This window comes from Tachypleus tridentatus, chromosome 3 (assembly GCF_004210375.1).
Source record: "Tachypleus tridentatus isolate NWPU-2018 chromosome 3, ASM421037v1, whole genome shotgun sequence".
Classification (NCBI taxonomy): domain Eukaryota; kingdom Metazoa; phylum Arthropoda; class Merostomata; order Xiphosura; family Limulidae; genus Tachypleus; species Tachypleus tridentatus.
Genome location: NC_134827.1, coordinates 19,191,466 through 19,215,231, shown reverse-complemented (window position 1 = coordinate 19,215,231; position 23,766 = coordinate 19,191,466). Strand labels below are relative to the sequence as shown.

Genomic DNA, 23,766 nt, shown 5'->3' with positions numbered 1-23,766 from the left:
CGTTCATTGTGGCAATTGTTGTTTCATATTTGAGTGATAAGAAGTGGCACGCAACAACTAGTCAACATTATTAAATTTAATGACACTTGTGTAAAGGTTCGACTATATAAAGATAATATTGTTAACCGATAACCCTTGTAAGGAAAATACGAATCTCTAAAACCTCTAGTTTCACAAACTTTTAGGAGATCTCGTAGTAAACTATATCGTCGTTTAATCTTGTTTGTTCTGTATTTACGTTCATGATGTACGGATCCGACGAGCCATTGGTTAATAAAAATACGGGTTAACAACGCTAACGTTGTTTCAATACCTCTGGTACAAATTTTCTGTTGTGTAGCTTTGAGGCAAATAAAGCGATAGAAATAAGTTTAAAATAGTTTTTTTCATCCGTTAATTTTAACGTTTCACGTTTAGCGGGTAAATCGTTGCATTACATGAACTCGGTAGATTGTGTATGAAATCTGGATTAACATAAAATTATTATTCAATATGTTCAAACGTTCGACAGAAATCGCAACATGAAAATAAATGAAAATATTAGTTAAATGTTAACAGTTTAGAATGCAAAATTAAGAATTATTCTAATGTTATGGATTCACATTATGGAGTTTTATTTCGCTATTAACATTGAAACACAGTTTTGACATACACAAATATAATTACCTTACTTTAACATACAAGTGTTATCAGTACGATTTGGGGTTCAGCTGTCAAGTATTTTAAAATTTAGTTTGTAACTATTTAGTTGAGACATAACTAAGCCAAAAAAGTACTTGATTAAAACTGGAAAACATACAATGTTGAATTTATTGTTTACAATGAAGTGCAAATAGCATGCTTGTTAAAACAATTCCAATACAACATTATCGAATATTTATAGTTGTGTTGCTAAGTGACATTATGCAACAAATAATATTAATTTAAATTGTTGCGAAATAGCGTACAGTCACTCATCTATATTTTATCAGAATAACATAATAACATTTTCAGGATTGACTGATAAAGCAGTAATGGACTTCACTAATGTTTAGAAAATTATGGAATATGTCCCTGTCTTTGGCGATAATGTAGTCTCTCACATATGCAGGAAAATGCCGAGACCAAGTAGCCACCAAAGAGGAATAAGATGACTCCTGCGAGATCTTGCAACTTAAGTGGTTTCACGCCGCCATCTTGTGGACTCAAGCAGAACGTGTAATTCCACACCATTTCTTCAATCCACTTTCCCAAAAGACCGTTCTCCACTACTAACGATATTCTGTTAAGAAAGTAAAAGATAACCATACGGGTATTGAAAATTGTAAGGAGTTCCAGAAACATTTGGAGTTTCAATTACTTTCATCAACATTGTATATGGTTACTTTCATCAACATTGTATATGGTTACTCTCACCACCATTAATGATTTCAACACTAATATCACTTTTTTCCTCAATCCACTGTATAAATCTAGAAATAACTTGATACCGAAGACTTTTACAATAATACAGTCAAATGTTTCAAGATCGGACTTAATCCGTGTTTCAAAACGATTCCATAAACCCCGTATTCTACACAATCATTTTGAGTAGACAACAATACGCTGTTACGTAGCAGACGTTTAAAATCATTTTACCATAGGTTTTTAGGCATAAAGTCTCTTTATACAAGGGTGTATGAAAAAAAAAAATTGTTTTTATTTTATCCACTTCTGCTAGGTATTCCATTAATATACATATTACTGTAATTTTTTGTTAGTTCAGAGAAATGGGCTTTAACGCACTTATTTTTAAACATCCTGGTATCCTAATATTTGAATTTTATTTTTAATTTAGAAAATGTAGTTTATTCTAATTAAGATCATGAAAAATATTTTTAGTTAGATGTTTTCCGATATCAAAACAATAAATTTTGGATTTTATTTTTTACCAGGAATACATTCAAGCGCAGCTCGAATCTCAAGATTTATTACCAGTCAAGTACATGTTTGCAAGGCTCTCTGTATACAAACATCCTCATATATACCTGGCATGGAAGAAGCTCTTTTATGACATATGTGCGTTGGTTGAGCTGTTTAAGCAAATAACACCTGTTTGTGTTGCAAGGGTTTCTTAAGTAAACGCTGCCAAAAGAAATCGGTTTATGTTGTGGAAAGACTACAAACAAACACTGTGCGTGTGTTATTATGGTTCTTTTGGAACACGTTTTCAAACAAACTTTACTGGAGTTGGGTAGTTTTCATGAGCACTTACCGTAAAACTCATTCAAAAGAAACCTTTTAGAAACACCTTCTCCACGTGCAGTGTTTCCATTGTCTTGTTTCTAACGTGTACTATCGTGTATATAGTCACAAAACACGAACTGGAGTAGTTTTATTAAAGGTACCTATCCAGTGAGAATAACTTGTAAAAATCGCATATATAAACATGCTGAAAACGTTAAACAGACAGAAGATTAGAAAATTCATTTGTTATTGTCACTAACTCTTGATCAAACTAAGATATCCAAACGGACAATAATAAGTAAGTAACTCTGTGAATTATATGGGTAATTTAACGTACTGATCTAACTATTTGTCCACTACCGTTTTTAACATTGAAATAATATATCAGAGGTGGAATAGCTATTGAATAACTCCTACCCGATTCTTGGGCTACTCCTATATCCTGGATATCCACACGCTGGGCAATCTGGGAAGATTAGGTTCTCAGCAGACCTCTTCTATGAATACTATTAATATTCTGTGAAATGCTACAGATTTTACTCTCGGATCAAGTTTTGCGACTTATTACACTACGTAAACACAGATTTTGCTTCAAATGTTCAGGGCTATGTTCGTGAATGGTATTTTTGTAGTATTTGGTACATGTAATCTCACTATTTTTTATTCCATCTCACACACTCACGAACACCTCACATTAGAGAATTTCAATTCATTTGATTGTATATGTTAGAAAACAGTTCAGTACCAAAACATTGCTTGACTCACATGATACAACTACCAACACGTATTTAACATAAATACCCTTTTAAATACACAGACGGTGCGTGTGCGTATGTTTTCTTATCGCAAAGCCACATCGGTCTATCTGCTGAGCTCACCGAGGGGAATCGAACCTCTAATTTTAGCGTTGTAAGTGCATAGACTTACCGCTATACTAGCCGGGAGAAGCACTACACAGACGGTACATAAATCTAAGTGACAATTTTAAAGTCTAGTATAGGTGGTCTTGTTCGTATAATAGAAATTTACTGGGGAGAGATACTTAACTCTGTCGTCATAGTGTATTATAAAGTGATATATTTCTTTTAATAAATCATTTTTGTGTAAATTTATTTTATAAAATTAGCGGAACGAGCAATCTGTGAGTCTGTCTTTTATGGTTGTAATCTTTGTATATCTGTGCATGATTATACATCACATTATAACACCCCTCCAGCTGAAAGGGCGAGCATGTTTGGTGCGATGGGGATTCGAACCCGCGACCCTCAGAGTAGGAGGTGAGTGCCTTAACCACCTGGCCATGGCGGATCAAAGAAGTGGGTGTATGTATACATCTGAAACACTTCAGCTAATACTGTTAAACTAACTTTTAAAAACAGAATGAAAAAACGATTTGACTTCCAAGATACGTACAAATGAAACTGTGTCCAATTGTGTTAGAAGTCGAGAGTAATAATAAATGAACAACAACTATTGAATAGATTTATGATAACAATTAATGGCCACGTGTTAAAGTAAATGTATATATATATATATATGTCACCAAAATATATTAGTAGGTATAGCTGCGAATATATTCATAAAATTATTCATTATTTTGGTACTTTTCCGTTATGCCCCGGAATTTTAATAACCTTATAAATTGCATATTTATATATATATATAGAGAGAGACAAATATAAACATTAAAAAACATGTAAATGTGCATTTTATTCATATAGTAGATGTCGATAATAAACTGATTAAAATATATTAATAAGCATTGTATTCATACAGTAAAACCTGCCATATGTGGGAGCTTAATGGAAAAGTACTAATAAACTAGACACAGGAATACTCATGAAAAGATAGAATAAATTTGAGAAGTGAAACAGGTACTGAGATAAAATACCTAATTAACACTTAACTTTTCAACAAAACAATCAACTCATATAAAAGTAATTAGACGAAAAATAACAAGAAAATAATTTATGTACTTAGTTTTAAGATGTAAGTATTTATATTAGCTGTAGCCATAATGTGTTTTAATACTCTGATCATAACTATTCCCTTTTCACGTGAGTATGATGACGTTGAATGGTCTTCATTATTAGGTTTTTTTAAAGTTAATAAAGGGACATAACTCACTGTCATTCAACAGAAACTTCTGAAAGCTAAACGATTCTTGCTTTGAGAATGGATTTCAAAGACACTTTCCCGAGCACTGCTGACCGTTAAGTCAATGCTATCCCTTAAACATTGCAAGGAAAAATATGCGTATTAGTGCTTTACAAGCTGTTGTATTTTCTACTGTGAAACAGGTAATAAACTTAAATACTTATGATAAGGTTCTGGCAATTGGATATCAGTCAATGTTGTGCTGTTAGCTTATACGATCACCTTGTTTCTAATTAATATTTCATTATTTTAGTTTCAGTTTCTAACGTGATACCATCCTGAAGCCCTGATAAAAATTGTTTGTGGTGATCAAGACTGGAGATCATCCTGAGTCATATTGTTAGAAAGAATGGTGTCTTATCCATTCCTTCGAAATTTCATTCGTTGGCTTTAGTCGGCTACTTAAATGGTTTCGATAAGACTATTCTGGTCTTGCTTAGTTTTATATTAATTTGACAGTGTGTGTTTTCCTTAAGATGAATTTCGAAGACTTCTTTTATCTCGTTCTTACGATTTGATTTCTTATTATTTTACCTTCATTATATTTTATTGTATGGTCAACTCTACCATGATGATCAATTGCAAAAACTATTATATGTCTATTTTGTTCCTATACAAAGCTATACAAAGGGCTATCTGTGCTTTGCCCACCACGGATATCGAAACACGGTTTCTAGCAGTATAAGTCCACAGACACGCCGCTGTGCCACTGGTAGCCCCTGAATACTGAATTATTTATTTTGTTTTTTTGTTTCTTTTCTCCAGTGTTGGAGTCTACATTCACGAGAGACGTTGTAGCTGGTATTTTTCGATCTCCAATGTGTGTGTAGTTGTGACGAAGTGTGTTGTGTTTTATTAATGCTGTTTAACTTGACCTGTTTACAAATCCTTTGTATGTTTAGATAAAAAGCTCTGGTTTGGGTAATGGAACTGTATGTCTGTAGTTTTTACCCTTCAAATTTTTGGTGTTTGTCTTCCTTATCCAATATTCCAGGAAGCTATTGTTAAAGAAGGTCGTAGTGATAGGTTTTCATTCCATCTTCTAGGATCTCTCAATATGAAAGCCCTTGTTCATTCTGAAAGCTAAATAGCTTATAAAGATTTTTTTTTTTGCACTGATGCTATAATTTGGATTTACCCGTTACCGTGAGTCTCCTGCAAAATTATGTGGCATATGAAATGTGTCTAAATAACTATCTCTTCTTTTATTTCTTTCGTGAAGTTTATCGACACTCGCTGTACGTTCAAGTGGTTCGCGAGTCCTGAAATGTCATATTACGAATGTATCGTAAAATACCTCAGCAAGATTATGGGTCTTAAAGGAGCTGTTCTTATTGAAATGTTCGATATTGGGGCTGGTGAGTACTAGGAATAAGGGTGGTGAAAAATGGTAGTATTTATCATATTATTGGAGATAATTTATGTTCATTATGACATAAATTATCAGCTAAAAAATATGATAAAATTGATAAGCAATTAGTGCCTAGTAATAAAAACATTATAGCTTATTAAAAATTAAACTTGGGTTACATGACAAATGAGGTTATACACTTTTTATATTAAACTGACTTTTAACGTATAAAAACTGTGACAAAGGTCACTTCATGAGGTTAACTTGAAGACTTAGTAAATAACATTTTATTCTGTTCATGTTAATAATAGGTAAGCAAAAAACGATTTATAATAATAAGAACAAATTTTACTGTTGGCAATGCATACCGCTTGTTTCGGTAAAACTGCTTTGTTTGTTTAACTTTCCTTAATTTCGCACAAAGCTACACAAGGGTTATCTGCGCTAGCTGTTCCAAATTTGGCAATGAAAGACTAAAGGAAAGGCAGCTAGTCACCACCTACCGATAACTCTTGGGCTACGCTTTTACCAACTAATAGTGGGATTGACCGTCACATTATAACGCCACCACGGCTGAAAGGGCGAGCATGTTTGGTGTGACAGGGATTTAAACCCGCGATCCTCAGATTGCGAGTCGAGCAGCCTAATCACCTTGCCATATTAAGCTCAGAACACAGGTCTGTATTATTCAGAAGAAAATTTTTATTGAAGCATGTAGCATGTTCCACCGTCAAAATTCTTTTCCTTATGATTACAAATTATTGTTTGCTCTCTATTTTTTATCAATATAATTTACTTGCTTAATTAAGTAAGTTGTTATTAATGGTTATTTTCAGACATTACCTTTCGCAATCTTTTACTTTCGAGTCCAGTTTTTGTTACGGAGAATTATCTGACAAACTTATGGTTTAAATAGGTTTTTCTTTTGTTTTCTATAACTTTATTGTGTTTTTTCTTTTTTATTTGTTTAAGTCACCTAAATGTTTGTGATCGAGTAAACGTTCTCAGAACATTTTTTGTATTATATTCATCACCTATCCATGGAAATACTTTTATACACATGTAAAGAGACAAGAACTGTTTTTATTTTAAAAAGGTTCTAAAAATAGCGAATTTTCCAAAAGTGACGGCGCTAAACATAATCAGATTGCTTAGGGCCCTGAGTAGCTCCAAAGACACCCATGCCACGGGTATATATTTTTTCCTCAGTTTGTTTGTTTGATACTAAGCACAAAGCTACACAAATGGCTATCTGTGCTCTGCCCACCAGGAGTATCGAACCCTGTTTTCTATCCTCTCAAGTTCCCAGACATTTGCAAAAAAGGTGTCTTCAACAAAACGATCTAAAAATACACTTACACTTACTCAGTGACGAAAGTTCGTTTGAAAATTGCAGAAGCAAGATGCTAATTGGTTACTAAGTACAATACACGTACACACAGTGTGCATTATGAGGGGACAGTGTTGTTAATATGTGGTTAGAAATGACTTTGCAACAAGTGAGTTTGAATGTGTGTGGTGTTAGCTTATTTTGGGTTCATGAAAACATTACAATTAGTACTTTTATAGAGTGGTTGAGGCGTCCGAAAATATATCTCTTTATGGACCATTGTTGAAGCGTCAAAAATATGTCTGCTTAGGGCCCCAATTGGCTAGCGTCCCCTGTTTCTCAGAAATTAAACTGATTTGTTCAGTTCATCGAAGCATACGTAATCATTATCACTATAAAATACTTAAAGTAATTACAGTTTGTTGAATTTCTCCACCAGTGTTCTATTTAGCTGTTTTGAAAATGCTACTGAGTAGGCTTGGTTAAAAATCGTCTCGTCAACAACATAGGCACTGCAACTATTTTTTTTAGAGGCTCTTTGTGATAAACCAAAACGAATTGCATCTAGGTTCGTTATAACGGCGTGACTTCCTCTTTCAATTGAGTCAAAGACTGGATCTGAGAGCAGTTGGGAAAATGACTTAAGACCATGACCTTGTTCAGTTCTTGTCAGCAGCCTCTCATTCAAAGTACCCTCGTTGCTTTTCTAGAAAATAAAACAAAAAATGGTGTAATTTGTGTAGTTGTTATTTAGGGGAATACGTGTATGTCAGTTAAATATTTTACACGTAGAATAACAGTCCTTAGATATAAGGACTAAGGAGGACATTATACACTAATCTATTAGCTACAACAGCTACTAAAACATTGGTTCTCTCCAAACAAGTGTCAAATAGTCCCTGTTTGATTCTCGTTAATGTAATTTGTATGCGTTATTAAAGCAAAATGTTCCTGCTTTTTCAACCTTATGTTTCTTCTTAAACTATTATGAGTATTAAACTGAATGATGTAGCGAAGCGTTCGTGTAATTTTAACCTTATGTTTATTCTTAAACTATTAAGAGTTTTGAACTGAATGATGTAACAAAATTTTTATGTAATTTAACTTTATGATTATTCTTAAATTATTAAACTAAATGAAATTTGTTTCTTTATACATCGAGTTATCTGCTATTTCTACCGAGGGGAATCAACTCCTGGTTCTAACGTTGTAAATCCGAAGACGTATCGCTGTCTCATTGGAGGACAACTGAATGATGTAGCCAAATGTTTATGTAATTTCAACTTTATGTTTATTCTTATACTGTTAAGAATATTGGACTGAATGATACAGTTAAAATACTGGGAAAATTCAGACTTTTATCATTAGCGGAAGCCACGAACAACAGTTTCAAATAATTACATTTAAATACGATTTTTAAATAGTTCTAGTGCTGTTCACGACGCTAATTTCTTCACTCGCACTAGTAAACAGTGCTCGAAGTGAGGGTACGTTTGTTTGTTTTTTTAATTTCACACAAAGCTACACAAGGGCTATCTTCGCTAGCCGTCCCTAATTTAGCAGTGTAAGATTAGACGGAATGTAGTTAGTCATCACCACCCCCCGCCAACTCTTGGGCTACTCTTTTACCAACGAAGAGTGCGATTGACCGTCACATTATAACGCCCCCACGGATGAAAGGGCAAGCATGTTTGGTGTGACAGGAATTCGAACCCGCGACCCTCAGATTACGAATCAAGTGCCTTAACCACCGAGCCATGCCAAGTCCTTGAGGGTACATTCACGCATAAAAGGGTGATAGTTTCCCATTGTTTGGAATTGTAATCGAGATGCACAAGAAATGGGATAGAGAAAATGCCAAATTAGAGAAATGGAGGTTAGCGTATCCCCGCGTTACTCTCTAATTCGAGCACTACTAGCAGGGCAAAAACAACTTGTATTAATTCTGTACGGTTTGTAACCTTTTAATAGACTACCTTTGGTAATTCGAAATACAGTATTAAATGTTTGTAATACGAGTGCGGGAATAGCGCACACTTTAAAATTCAATTTGCATTGCGCATGTTTTTCGTGAGTTTCATGTTTTCAATATTGCTTTTTTTTGTTTTCACTTTTAGACAAATACTTTCCTAATTTTGAATTACCTTCTTCTAAGACATAATAACTCTCAAAAAAACAAGTATATATATATAAGTGTGAAAATAACATAGTTCTGTAGTTTTTTTCATAAAAAGATTCATCAAACAAAAAATAGATACTTTTTGGCAGTTTAAGTAACTGTCGTTAACAGAAAACTTATTACAACTGTCCTCATGCCTGGTTTACCTAAATTTGGTTTAATAGGTTGTGGATTCATTTGCAATCACGTCATAAACTATTAGTTTTCTATGATTTGCTAGGCCTTATCTGGTTTAATAACGATAGCTGTCCCTCAATGCTAGGCCTTATCTGCTTTAAAAACGGTAGCTTTCCTTCAATGCTAGGCCTTATCTGCTTTAAAACGATAGCTTTCCCTGAATGCTAGGTCTTATCCGGTTTAATAACGATAGTTTTCCCTTAGTGCTAGGTCTTATCTGATTTAAAAACGATAGCTTTCCCTCAATGCTAGGTCTTATCTGGTTTAATAACGATAGCTTTCCCTCAATGCTAGGTCTTATCTGGTTTAATGGTGACAACAGTAGTTTCCAATCTAAAGTGTGCACAAAATGGAGAGAATAAAACTCAACTCTTGTAATTATTTTCATCCTGCCTTATAACAAAATACCTGTAGAACGTCATGGAAAGATCCTCCGTTCAGAATCAATGGCTGTAGGTCACGGGTCTCCACTAGTTCTTCCAGGTTGTCAATCAAAAGATTGGAGCTCTTAATTAACAACAAAGCCCTCAGTTGCCCTCCGAAAGCTGAAAACACCACCATCACTACCAGCAACCAGACACCGTACAAACACCTGTTCCACGTCTTTCGTGGAGTGGACTCTGGCCCTTAATACAACAACACAGTAAGAATCAACTAACTTTATTGTTAAATGAATTTGTGTTTTAAATGGACAGACATGCTTTGTCCACTGGACACGAAACAGAAAGATGGAGAAAATGGTCTCACGGATTACAATAATTTTGTTAACTCTCTAACAAAGTAGTATTAGAAATATTTCCATATAATTATATAGTCATGTCTGTGAACGTTTGAATTTACCTGATGAAAAGATTTTTTTAAATATTATATCACTAAACCATAGCTTCAGAAACCCAATCGTTAAACCTTTAATAGCGCAAAATAACTGATGTTAATGGATAGAACAGTGTTTGCAGTTTCCATGTTAAATCACATTCAATGTGTTTTTTTCTTTTGTAGATAAAAATGTGATTTTTTTAAATTAATCACAGAACTATTTAGTGGGTTATCTGTTCTAAGCCCACCACTAGAATCTATGCCCGGTTTCTAGAGGTGTAAGTCTAAGACATACTGCTGCGCCCCTTGAGGGGCAACTTGAATTAAAATACACCATGTCAGTATAGTGATAATTATTTGTTGTCCAAAATATAAAGCTGGGCCCGGTATGGCCAGGTGGGTTAAGGCGTTCGGCTCGTAATCTGTGGATCGCAAGTTTGTATCGCGATCGCACCAAACATGCCCGCCCTTTCAGCGGTGGCGGCGTTATAGTGTATCGCTCAATTCCACTATCCGTTGGTAAAAGAGTACCCCAAGAGTTGGCGGTGAGTGGTGATGACTAGCTGCCTTCCCTCTAGTCGTACACTGCTAAATTAGGGACGGCTAGCGCAGATAGCCTTCGTGTAGCTTTGCGCGAAATTCAAAAACAAACAAACAATATAAAGCTGTGTCCAGACAAGATATTTACATATTTGGAGACAAGCAGCTGGAATGCTGGCGATGAGATATAAATAATAATAACAAAAATAAAAATTAACAAACACTCAAAACAATAAAATATGTTAGCACAGATGCCACGTCTACTGCAGGGTCAGCTATCTAGTGCTTAATTCATATACGATGTTCCCCTCCCCCGTGGGACACTAATAAGTCTTAAAATTTGCAATCTTAAAATCAGAGGTTCTGTTATCTTCGGAAGACACAGCAGATAGCCCGAAGTGGCTTTATGCTAAGAAAACACATACACGCTCATATACAATGCCGAAAGCTCCGAATTAAATCCGGAAAGTTCCCAGGACGAAAAAATAAACATTTTGAACTAATGTTACTGTTTTTCAATAGCTTTAATAAACAACAGATAAGCATCAGTAATCTAACATCTCAATAGAAACCAAAAAAACAATCCTTTATTGCAAAACATAGGTAAATGAAAGATATTCAGTGGTATTAATAAATACGTTAAACTTCGTGTTACTTTAACAACTACAGTAGAGTTTCAAGGAAGGAAGTATTATTAATCATACATATAATAGAAAATACAGGACTTCAGTTGAGAACCCTGGCCGTTTTTAGTATCTGTGTTATTTTACGAGCTATTCGTCAACTTATGGATTTTATTTAAACTAAATCCTTGCACTAAGCCAAAAAAAGGAATTAACTTATCCCATTCTATAAACATCTTGAATAGAATAAAATAATTTAAGTTACGTACTTCATCTAGGTCAATTGCTGTAAGGGTTTCGATCAAAATACAAAATACAAATTTGCCATTATACATTTATTTTAATACCTACATTTATTTCAGTATAGTTTTCGTTTTTGCATGTGAAGTATATTTTGACTGTATTTGTGCAACTGCTGCCTGTTCTCGAAATTTGTAGAAGATTCTTGAAAGTAAGGATCAACAATATTTGTTTAACGATAATGCTAAAGCGTTTTCGAACATTGTTCAAACTTCAACAATGTCGCGTGTTTCATATAAAAGCTTAGTAGCTGAGAGAAATAATAATAATATTGGGAAGCAATAGCTGTGATTAACGCCTATTAATCGGATCACTGCAGAACTGAACAAGGAACGTTTGTAGGTTTCGAACATAACTGTCCTTCACTGAATTAATCTCAGACGTTAATTTTCCAACGAGGACATAAGATATCTTCGCCGGAAAAGTCAACTTATGAGGCCAATCAAGTTAGCTTGCTTAAGGAAGATGTGTGACAATCAACTCAGAATTAATTTGCTTCTCGTGGACTTAGATCGTCAATAAAATATTCAGTTCTAGACCGACTATAAGACTCAGTATTGTTTGTAAGTTTGTAAAACTCTTGCATATAAACCATCATTTGTTACAACTGTTGGTAATAACCGTTATTATAAATTTTATTGTTTTTATTTTGTTTGTATATTATAACATATTTATGTTAAAAGAGAAAATTATTTTTAACAGTCCTGTTGGAAAATATTATAAATTTAATACATATTAACATTTAATTAACTTATAAGTCCAAATTCAAGTTTCCGGCTACTTGAAATATTAATACGTAACGTAATAAATCGGAGACTCGTCCGAAATAAATTATAATACGTAACAGTCATCCACAACTTACTAATAAATGGAACATGAATATTTCATTCTTGTATCAATCTGTTTGCAAGCACACATAAAACAACTCAAGAAAGTAGTTATTATACACGTTAAATAAAACGTAAATCCAAATACAACAGCCTGTTCTTACCACAAAGTACATGGTTTGTGTCGCTTTCCCCCCATTGGCACAACGATATGTCTGGAGACTTATAAAGCTAGAAACCAGGTTTCGATACCTATGATGGCAGACCACAGATAGTCCATTATGTAGCTTTGTGTTTAACTACAAACAAACGTTGTGGGTCTAACATCACAAAACACATTACCCAAACACCTAAATGCTTTGCAAGTGGATGTCTTTTGAACACACTCTTGTTAGCAGGTAATATCTTTAACGTTCTGCTATAAACATGTAATTTATAATATTTCATGTTTAGACGTTTGCGCCATATGCATTATCTAATATAAGTTAATACTCTAGCATTCTACTTCCAAGCCTGACAGCGATTTTCGTGGACTGCTAAAATAATTTTAAAAGTTAAAACCTTACACAAAAAATTATTTTTACATTTAATTTATTTGTAGTATTATCAACATATATTCAAATATGTTACACCCCATCTTCCTTTTCGGCTAATATTCGCCTATTTTATTTATTTGAAATGAAAATAAATTTTGAAAATTATTTATTCATAAGTGTCATAAAAATCTGTTTAAAACCAACCGTAAGTTAGTTTGAACAGTGTGTTTGTGTTAAAAGTTAAATATTCCTACACTTCAATCACTTTTCTGCTGTTTATCGCTTTATTTGCCATTATTGCTGTGCATCGTACACAGTAACACATCAAGACCAGTGCAATGAATTTTTCGGAATTCTATTACCACTGTTTAGCATGTACAATGTTGTGTTCACGATTTTAGATTCTGGTGCCATATAATTCATTGGAGGGCAATGTGTCTCAATGGGAAAAAAAAACCCACCTACAAATCCATTTTTACTAGACCAATACATAACTATTTCGTGTTACAATGCATAAATTTCCTGTGTGACGATTTAAATGCAAACTTCCCATCAGAAATAAAATAATTTTGAAAAGTTGTTGTAAGACCGTATTGTCGTACCTTGTTGAAGAAGACATGTTACAAAATTCCATAAGGAATTTGTTAGTTGGGTGTAAAACGAGGACGATTTTGATCGTTTCGTGATGACATTCAAGATGGTATCAGTAACAGCCATTAAAATCAGGGCAACAAAAAGAGCCATCCATACCTGGCGAGATTCAAAATTCAAATAGTTTCATTAGTTATTGATTAATTTTGTATAGCATTTCTGTGTGCTTACAATACAATCCTACGCAGATTTCCACAATGATGATGTCACAATATATTACGATAAGTTTTTTTTCCTTTTGTATTCCATGTAATAACAAACTGTAAATCACTGCTATCACTATTACCAAAATTTATAACTTGTTAATAGCACTAGAAGGTTTGTTGAACAGCATTAAAAAGCATCAACTGTTAGAACTGTTGTTCATTTAATATATCTTAAGATCGCTTAGTTATACATAATCATTCTACAGATTTTAACATACAACAATGTATTTTACAGATTTTAACATAGAACAATGTATTCTACAGATTTTAATACACAACAATGCATTTTCTATTTCAGATACATGGTATACATAACAAACAATTGTTTTATAATAATTACAACTGCTAAAACTTTTAACTTAAAATAACTTGAAATAATTTCCGTTAGAGAAAACACGAGGCCTGATTTTCCTTGCTTGTTTTTTTGTTCTTGTTGTTTTTCTTGTATGTTTTGTAAAAAATGTGCTTTGTAATAATGCAGTTGAATTTTATATAAATACATGCCTAAAACAACTGACAAAAACTATAAACAGCCTATACCTATTTACAACATACCTGCCAATCCAGTGCTAGAAAGTACTGAAAAATGAGATGTCTCTTTTCAAATCTGTTCGTAAGGATAACAACTGAATCCATCAACAAGGGAAAACTGAAGCTAACAATTTCATTCCGCTCATGCGTAACGGTAAAAGGACCGAGTGCTAGATCAACTTCCTAAAAAAGAACTTTAATTAATTGATAAAACAAAAATATTCTCAAAACTCTTAAAACGTTTCGCTGGAGTTTAATCACTTTTCAAACATTTTAATTAATATTTAAAGGTTTCAAAAGGTTTTAAATATTTAGGCGATTGAAAAGTCTTTCAAGACACATCATTGAAATTACTGGTACAAGGATTTATTTTGAATAACGGTCTTTTCAGTTACGCTTTTGGTCAAATATTTAGGTTCTTTTATTAAGAACCTATAAAGTACTTTAAGTACTCGTTACATGTGCAAGGTAAGGCTTAGCATGATTTGATGGTTAGTGCGTTCGACTCACTACCTGCGGGTTGCGACTACTCATTACTCGCCATTTCAGTTGTGATGGTGTTATAAACTTACGATCAGCTCCATTTTTCCTTGGTAAAAGTGTAGTCCAAGAGTTGGCAGTAGGTGGTGTTGACTAACTGCTTTCCTTCTAGTCTATCACTTCTAAATTGGGGACGGCTAGCGCAAGTAGCCTTCGACAAGCTTTGCGCAAAATTTCAAAAACAAAGAAACAAACTATGTGTATTTGGGTTCAAGAACTAACCACAATTAACTTGTCCAGTGAAAGTTCTGGTAGGTAAAAAAGTTTTGCTTTTTCACTCTTTGCCCTTTTCTTTAACTAGCAAGAAGTCACGTCAGTCTTCCCAATTTGGTAGTTTATTCTAAAACGCCTGCGGCGGTCACAAACTCAAACTAAATACAGCTATTAATATTAGGTTGTTTCTCAGCTTAAATGGAGTTTCATTTTGACTAATGTAAAATTTATAGTAAAATACAAGTTAACTATTAATTGAATAAAACTTTTCAAAAATACGTTATTTTTAAGCTCCAATATTGGATATTATTATGGAAACAATAATAAAATGGGACATAAAACCAAATGGGAAACGCAAACACTTTATCGTCTAAAAATGAATTCACCAGATTACAATCACGTGTTGATAATTTACATTGTGATTAATCAAATATCCAATCAGAAAGTGTCACAGCAGCAAAAAGCTTATCAGAATATAAACAGTCATACTATGCTCAGTAGTAGGAGTCCAGTCACAATATTGAAAAGGTTATTAAAATATAGAAAGTCACACTGTGCCTTATAGTAGTGATACAGTCGTGACCTGTGGGACTACCATACAGCAAGAAAGGCATGTGTAAGTCAGACTTTTAGGTGGTCACGTATATTCCATGAAAAATACCGAAGCAACAACTCTGTGTTCCAGCAAGAGTCGCACATGAAACTCTGAAACTGCACGTGAAACTGTTACTGTTACTGTTGACAGAAGTGGCCGATGTAGAAAAACAAAATTCTCCACAAGTGATTTGAAGTATTTCATTGTATTTTCTTTATGAAGCAGTCGAATAAAAATCTGGACAAAATTATTGTCGTAAATACAGGGATTAAAGTCATCTGGATAATAATAAGATATATGTGCTCACAAAGTAACTGTTCGAAAACCGTTACTGAGAAGAAGTAATCAAACTGAAAGGTTGAAATGAACATTGGACCATTCAAATTCAAATTAGCCCATCTGGAGACGTGCAATTTTATTTTTTTACAGATACATCTAAACTTAAGTTGTTCTATAAAAAACAAACAGTATAATAGTCGATCGACATTATCTGCATTGGTCATGGTGGAGGATCAAACTTGGAAATACATCTCAGCCAATAATATCGAATACCTTCACAACAGTGATGGCATAATGTATCACAATCTGCACGTGCTTGGACGCTGTCAGAATACTCGTCAAACTGGAACTCGTTTTCAATAAAAACCACGATTTCAAGCAGATGAAAAAATTGCATAAACGATATATTAGGCTAGTGAGACGATGTCTTTGGTCTGCACAGTATGAAGTTCTGATTAAAACGATTTAAAGTCCACATAAATTATGTAAAAACTTAGAAAGGTCAAAGAGAGACATTTTGCTGTATTGCTTGCAGTCCTGCACATTTGGAATTGTATTCGACGACGATACATCGATAAACTGTGTGGCAGCATGAATATAGTGTATATTATACAAGTACTGGGTGCCTTATCCTCTTGTAATATGTATTTAATAACTACAAAACTTCTGAATATTTCTAAACTCTTTACTTGATCATCCTGATTCTGGATGAGGTATAAATTGTAAGTGTTCGTACGTTGACCGACAGAGAAAGTTATCTACTGTTTCATGGAATAGTTGCATTTTAACCAGCCTAACCGTTGCGGACACTTCCAGTTGTCACGTGCAGCACAGGTATTTGCAGATTATTACTGTGCCCGTTTGATGATTGTCGAGAAATGTCCATTGTCACTGCTCTTTTGGCGATTTCACATCAAATTCGTTCCGACGTTTAAAGAAGACGGTTTGTTTCCTAATTTGGAAACAGTCAAGACTCGCTGTAAAAGACTAGCCAGTCCTTGTGGTGATTGTACATATTTTACTATAATTCATATCATTTTACTTTCAAAAGAACTTTGTCTTAATTTATCTTTCCACCTAGAGACAACAAATTTATTTTACCTTTATCACGATCCGGTATTCACCATTATCATTATCAGTTGTTCTTCCTGTTATTTTTGAATAAAGTATTCTATTTCCGCCAGACAACAGCTTTTATTCAATCAGTACAGCGGATTTTTTTGTTTCGAATGTTAAGTTACTTTAAAAGCCAAAATAACCAATAAACTAACAACAATCGTTATCGATTATTCTTCCCCAATATTTTTTAATAATGCATTCTGTTTCTTTCATACTTCAATGCCATGTCTTATCTGTTTCATTTCTTTTGTACCAAATTGCTACATGTGTATTTCCACATACATGATTCACGAACCACAAAATCAATTGCATTGTACGACTAGTTCACGAACCACAAAATACGTCTAGGTGCCATTAAGCTTTCTGTTATAACTCCTACATTTATATATCACTTTCCATAATTAGTTCCGTCACTGTACAAGCTTCAACCTGATTCTTTCCAAAATTTAAAAAGCTTGACCAGAAAATTACCGATTTTAATCTCCATGTAATTAGTGAAATTAATTACAATATTGAAGGCATGTTTGTTTAAGTATTATATGTGGCTCTTGCTATTACAGACCTTATAATTCACAAAATTATGGATTCAGTAAGAATTCGATATACATAAGCAGTTTAGGAAGAATTGACCCTATTATAGGGACAATACAATTTAATATATAATCTTACCTCACGTTGAAGCATCCCTACCATACCATTCCACGTTCCATTTTCCAAACGTATTCCCCACTTATGATCCGAAGGGATATAGATCGCATATCTGTACGAAATAGTAGAAGAAAAGTATATCCTTAGTGTGTATTCTCTTAAGCTTGTGTTTTAATGATATTACTATTGAAGGAAGCCGAGCGGTGTAATAACATTATTAATATATTAATTAAATATTTATTAACAATGTTTTGCTTTTCTTGTTTGTCTTTGAATGTCGCGCAAAGCCAAACGAGGGCTATCTGCACTAGCCGTCCCTAATTTAGCAGTGAAATACTAGAGGGAAGGCAGTTACTCATCACCACCCACCGCCAACTCTTGGGCTACTCTTACCAACGAATAGTTGAATTAACTGTAACTTTATAACGACCCCATGGCTGAAAGGCCGAGCATCTTTAGCGTGACGGGGATTCGAATCCGCGACCCTCAGATTACGAGTCGAACGCCTTAACCCATCTGGCCATGCTGGGCCTAGTATTAACAACGCATACGAATGGTTCTGGAAAGCTGTGTTCAACTTTGGCATTGTTACATCAGTAATTTTTGTACCGTTAAATGTAATATGTATCTGTAAAAATTAGTATAAATAGGGAAAATGTAAAGCCACTGTAAACCTGATCACAAATATTGATCGATTTGATGATAAAAAGCGCATGTGACAAAGCTACAAAGAGGAAAAAATCGTCTGCTAATTCATTCGTTCATGAACCTAACAGTCTTTTTATTATTAATTCCTTCTAATTAGCCCCTCCCTCCGATGGATCAGAAGTTCACGAACTAACAAGACTAAAATCCGGGATTCGATTTCCCGCGGTGAATACAATGCATATAGGTCAATGTGTATCTTTTCTCTACTCTAAACAGGCAATTTCTTTCGGTTAATTGAATTAACTTTGAATAAATGCTGAGGAAGAAATGTCATAAATCTGACTAGAATGAGGAAGATTCTGCATTTTACTGTGTCACTTCACACTTGAAATATAAAATATGTAAATACAGTATTTAGAATTTAAACCTCTGAATACAGGTAGGTCAAAGTGTGCATGACATGACCGTTTTAAATAGTTACATTAAAAATTTAATTTATTTATAACCAATTGACCGTCATATTATATCGCCCCCACTATTCGTTAGTAAAATAGTAGCCAAAGAGTTCGCGGTGGGTGGTAATAACTAGCTGCCTTCCCTGTAGTCTTACACTGCAAAATTAGGGACGACTAGCGCAGATAGCCCTCGTGTAGCTTTGCGCGAAATTCAGAACAAACCAAACCATACACAAGAGGTTATCTGTGCCTAACTTTAAGATAATAGACTAGAGGTGAAAAAGACAGATAACCAGAACCAGAACCAAATCTTATGTTCACTTTTGTCAACTCGAATAGACGGATTTAAAATACACTCGTAGCTCCTAAAACGTGACCTTTTTGTTGGAATTATTTCAGAACCATAAATCTTAAGCTCGCAGTTTGGACCAGAGGGCATGAGGTTACATCCGCCACTATCCTTGTAAGACCTAAGTATTGAAATTTATAATTTAAAGTAAGGAAGATTTTGAATAATTTGAAGTAAGACTCGTAGTAGTAGTCTGTTGGAGCCTATTGTACTTTGTGGAAGATGTTTCGGTGAGTAGGAATTTGTCTTTAAATGTAGTTCACAAAAACTATGTTAAATATAATTATTTGTTTTGACGAATTTTGGTATAATTATTAGTTTGTATTTTGTTTAGTTGTTGAATTTAACGCACAACTATTCGTCCCCAATTTTAATGATAGACTAGAGAGAATTCAACTTGTCAACATCACCCATCGACAACTCCATGGCTACACTTTAACAAAGAATATGGTATTAACTGTCACATTATAACATCCCTGTAGCATATTTAATTTTATTATCTTTTAGAAGAAAGTCACATTGAACTATCTGCTGTGTTCACCGCGAGGAATCGAGCTCTGAATTTTAGCGTGCAAGCTCGCAAACTTACCGCTGTCCCACCAAGGAACAGTATGTTCGGTGACAGGAGTCAAACTCGCGAGTCAAGTGCTCCTAACCACCAGGTCATGCGAGGTTGATAATTAGTAAATATAAAAACATCACCATAAATGAATATGTAGTGCAGCAATTTTATCATTTATCTTCTAAATAAATTTTCCTGTGTTAACTATTTCTCTAATTACGTTTCTCAGAACCACAATAGTTTTAGTCCAAATAACATGTTAACCTTTTGAACGAAAATAAAATGTCTATGATATATTATAACCTGTATACTCTCTGAGGCTAATAATTACTTAGAACTACGATAATGCGATTAGACGAACCGAAAGGGTACATATGTAGACAGCATTTCCAATAGATTAGCCATTGGTCCACACAGCTGAACGGTGTCCTCACTCTCGCTGACTCGAACATATGGCAAGTACTGTAAAGTAGATTAAAACTTAATCAACTAAAGCGAGTCTGCACAGATATCACTGGCAAAAATAGTACTCCAAAATTAGGTTCGAGAAATTAATTAATTTTTTATAGGTTAATGTATGTTAGCCTTTTAAAACTCAGTATTCATTTGTTTTGAAAGCAAGCCTCTTGAGATATAAGGGGGCCTTGTTGAACGTTAGACCAACAGCGTGCTTAAACTCGTCAAATACGAACTTTTAAATAGAAAGTGTATTGAAATTACAAGCAAAACGACAGAATATCTTCAACATTGTTGTGCTTTATTCTCAACATCTTTGGTCTATGATCCTTTCATTATTTCAATACATCTTAAATATTGTTGTGCTTTATTCTCAACATCTTTGGTCTATGATCCTTCAACAAACAGTTTTAATATTTCAATACATCTTAAATATTGTTGTGCTTTATTCTCAACGTCTTTGGTCTATGTTCCTCTAACAAACAGATATATTATTTCAATATACATCTCAAATACTATTTGCTTTATTCGCAACGTCTTTAGTCCATGATCCTCCAACAATTTCATTATTTCAATACATCTCAAATATTGTCGTGTTCTATTCTCGACGTCTTTGGTCTATGATCCTTCGACAAACAGTTTTAATATTTCAATACATCTTAAATATTGTTGTGCTTTATTCTCAACGTCTTTGGTCTATGTTCCTCTAACAAACAGATATATTATTTCAATATACATCTCAAATACTATTTGCTTTATTCGCAACGTCTTTAGTCCATGATCCTCCAACAATTTTATTATTTCAATAATCTCAAATATTGTCGTGTTGTATTCTCAACGTCTTTGGTCTATGATCCTTCGACAAACAGTTTTATTATTTCAATACATCTTAAATATTGTTGTGCTTTATTCTCAACGTCTTTGGTCTATGATCCTCCCTCCGTTTTATTATTTCAATACATCTTAAATATTGTTGTGCTTTATTCTTAACGTGTTTGGTCTATGATTCTTCAACAAAAAGTTTTATTATTTCAATACATATAAAATATTGTTCTGCTTTATTCTCGACGTCTTTGGTTTTCGATCCTTCAACCAAAAGTTTCATTATTTCAATACATCTTAAACATTGTTGTTCTTTATTCTTAACGTATTTCGTCTATGATCCTTCAAAACAGTTTTATTATTTCAATACATTTTATACAAGGCTTTACTGTTTTGTTTCTTGACACTGATCTGAAGCAAAGCGATACAATGAGTGCGTTATTTGTTCTTTCCCTCTTTATCTTGAAACTCCTGCAGTTCTACAAAAACATATCTACTGATCAGGATCTGTCCACGAGCCAGCAGTTGGAAGACACTAAATTCGAGATCACTTACTAACAGCCATGTTGCGATTATTATTGGTGAATTGCCTTGCGTGACCTCTGAAAATTACTGATTTCGATTGTTTGTTATTCCAATAAGATAGTGAAGCTTAATCCGTTATCTACGAGACACAAATTTTCTTGATTTCACTAAATATATATTACTAATTAACATTTTCATATTTCATATCCATTCCACTAAATATCTATCACTAGTTGATATTTTAAGATTTCATGTCTATTCCACTTAATGCTATTAGTAGTTAATATTTTTAGATTACAGATCATTCCACTAGATACCTTTTAGTGGCTAATATTTTCGCATTTCAGTTCAAAATTTCGAACAAGGTTACATAAGGGCCATCAGTAATACTAAAGGGAAAGCAGCTACCCAGTCAACAACACCCATCGCCAACACTTGTCTGTTACACTCTTACAGCGCAGTCATGGGCCCAATGTTTTTGATGCAACAATTCAAATACCGTTCATTCTTGGGTCTACACTCGGGGTACAATAATCACTAAACTACGTCTTCTTCAAAAATAATAATAACAAACTCAACTGTTTACAAAGAACATGACGACATGAGAAGCTAAGTTAAGTAAACAAAATAACAATAAACTAAAATAAAATGTTCGTTTGTTCTATCTCTCGTGCTATCTCTGCTCTGCCCACCACATGTATCGAGCCTGATATTTAGTGTTATAAGACCACATTTTTAGAGCTGAAGCACCATAGGACCTAAACTTAAGAATATTTAGTGTCATCATTCATGGGCTGAATATGCAGATTCCATAACATAAGTAAGTAAACATGTTACATAATTTTTGTAGTTCATGAAGTGTTTGTATGAAAACTAACTAGTTCAGTATTCCACTGAGTTACTGCTCAGTATGGCCAGATGGTTAAGGCACATGACTCGTAATCCGAGGGTCGCGGGCTCAAATCCCATTCACACAAAACATGGTCGCCCTTTCACCCGTGGGGGCATTATAATGTTATGGTCAATCCCACTATTCGTTAGTAAAAGAGAAGCCCAAGAGTTAGGGATGGGTGGCGATGACTAGCTGCCTACCCTCTAGTCTTGCACTGCTAAATTAGGGACTACCAGCGCAGATAGCCCTCGTGTAGCTTTGCGCGAAATTGAACAAACAAACAAACAGTTCAGTTAACAAACATCTCTGTTTGTTATATATATATATATATTTCATTACACAATGTTAGATCGCTAAAGTTAAATATGATTTAAATGTGCATATGAGAATGTATACATTTAGTCACTGCTTTACAATTTTCCTTACTTTATTTCGCCCGCTCCAGAGAAACATAAAAGCACAGTGTTACAAACCTACCTGTTCGGCGGCTATTTTTAGACCTGCTGGCTCTGGATTCCGAGACGAACGCCCGTTCGGAGCAGTTATGCAGTTATAAAAGTATGTTTGCATCTTTTCAATGATCAAAATATTTTGTTTTTTTTAAAGTTCCGCTCACACAGCTTTCGCTTCGTCATTTAAGATACTGTCAATAAATCGCTCAGTTCTTCATTTTATGCGGGTTCTACTTAAAGAAATCATATTTTTAAGATTAATAATTTCTTGTTTGCCAATACCTTTTGCCTTTTTGTGAAGCTTCCTCCCACGTCTGTAGTTCAAGCTCCGTCCTGATTCGTTAATATGATTTTATTCAGAGTCGTAATAAAATCAATATTTCGTTTGCTTGACTGTCTTCACCAGTTTCCACCAGGTGAGCTTGAAATTATATATTTGTGGTTATCAGGTTATTGTTGCACAAACGAACAATAATATTGTTTTTATACCTGTTTTGTCATCTCTATGCTTTTATATAAAACTTTTCTTGCAGACCTATTGAAATAGAGCTACTGAGGTAGCGCATATTTATTGAGTCTAATCATATATTATATTATTTATCATATACCTACGTATGTTATTTTGGAATATTTTTACCATTTTATGAATACAGAGAGGCCCATTAATAGGTTTGCTAGGCTGTGAAGATGCGGTTTCGTGTTTTGAGTCCAGTTAGCGTCGAAAAATAAACGCATTTTGTTCTTTAGGGACACCTACAGTGTCGGTCAAATCACTATAATAG

At 34.0% G+C, this 23,766-nt stretch overlaps 1 protein-coding gene across 1 annotated transcript; it reads right to left on the bottom strand.

Moving 5' to 3' along the window:
- Positions 1-619: 619 nt before the first annotated feature.
- On the bottom strand, positions 620-23,255 carry LOC143246022 (glutamate receptor ionotropic, delta-2-like). Its single transcript, XM_076492266.1, has 8 exons — positions 23,010-23,255; positions 20,199-20,299; positions 17,845-17,935; positions 14,454-14,612; positions 13,644-13,791; positions 9,808-10,025; positions 7,460-7,749; positions 620-1,261 (listed from the first exon to the last, which is right to left on the bottom strand). The coding sequence occupies exons 1-8, from the start codon at positions 23,100-23,102 to the stop codon at positions 1,039-1,041; spliced, it is 1,323 nt and encodes a 440-aa protein (XP_076348381.1). The 5' UTR covers positions 23,103-23,255; the 3' UTR covers positions 620-1,038.
- Between the last annotated feature and the right edge of the window lie 511 nt (positions 23,256-23,766).

Excerpts from the sequence above, each read along its gene's own strand:
- LOC143246022 (XM_076492266.1), bottom strand. The coding sequence starts at position 23,102 with ATGCAAACATACTTTTATAACTGCATAACTGCTCCGAACGGGCGTTCG. Across the intron at positions 17,936-20,198 it reads TCTACATATGTACCCTTTCG|ATATGCGATCTATATCCCTT; the intron begins GTTCGTCTAATC and ends TATTTCGTACAG. Across the intron at positions 10,026-13,643 it reads AACATGTCTTCTTCAACAAG|GGCCAGAGTCCACTCCACGA; the intron begins GTACGACAATAC and ends TGTTGTATTAAG.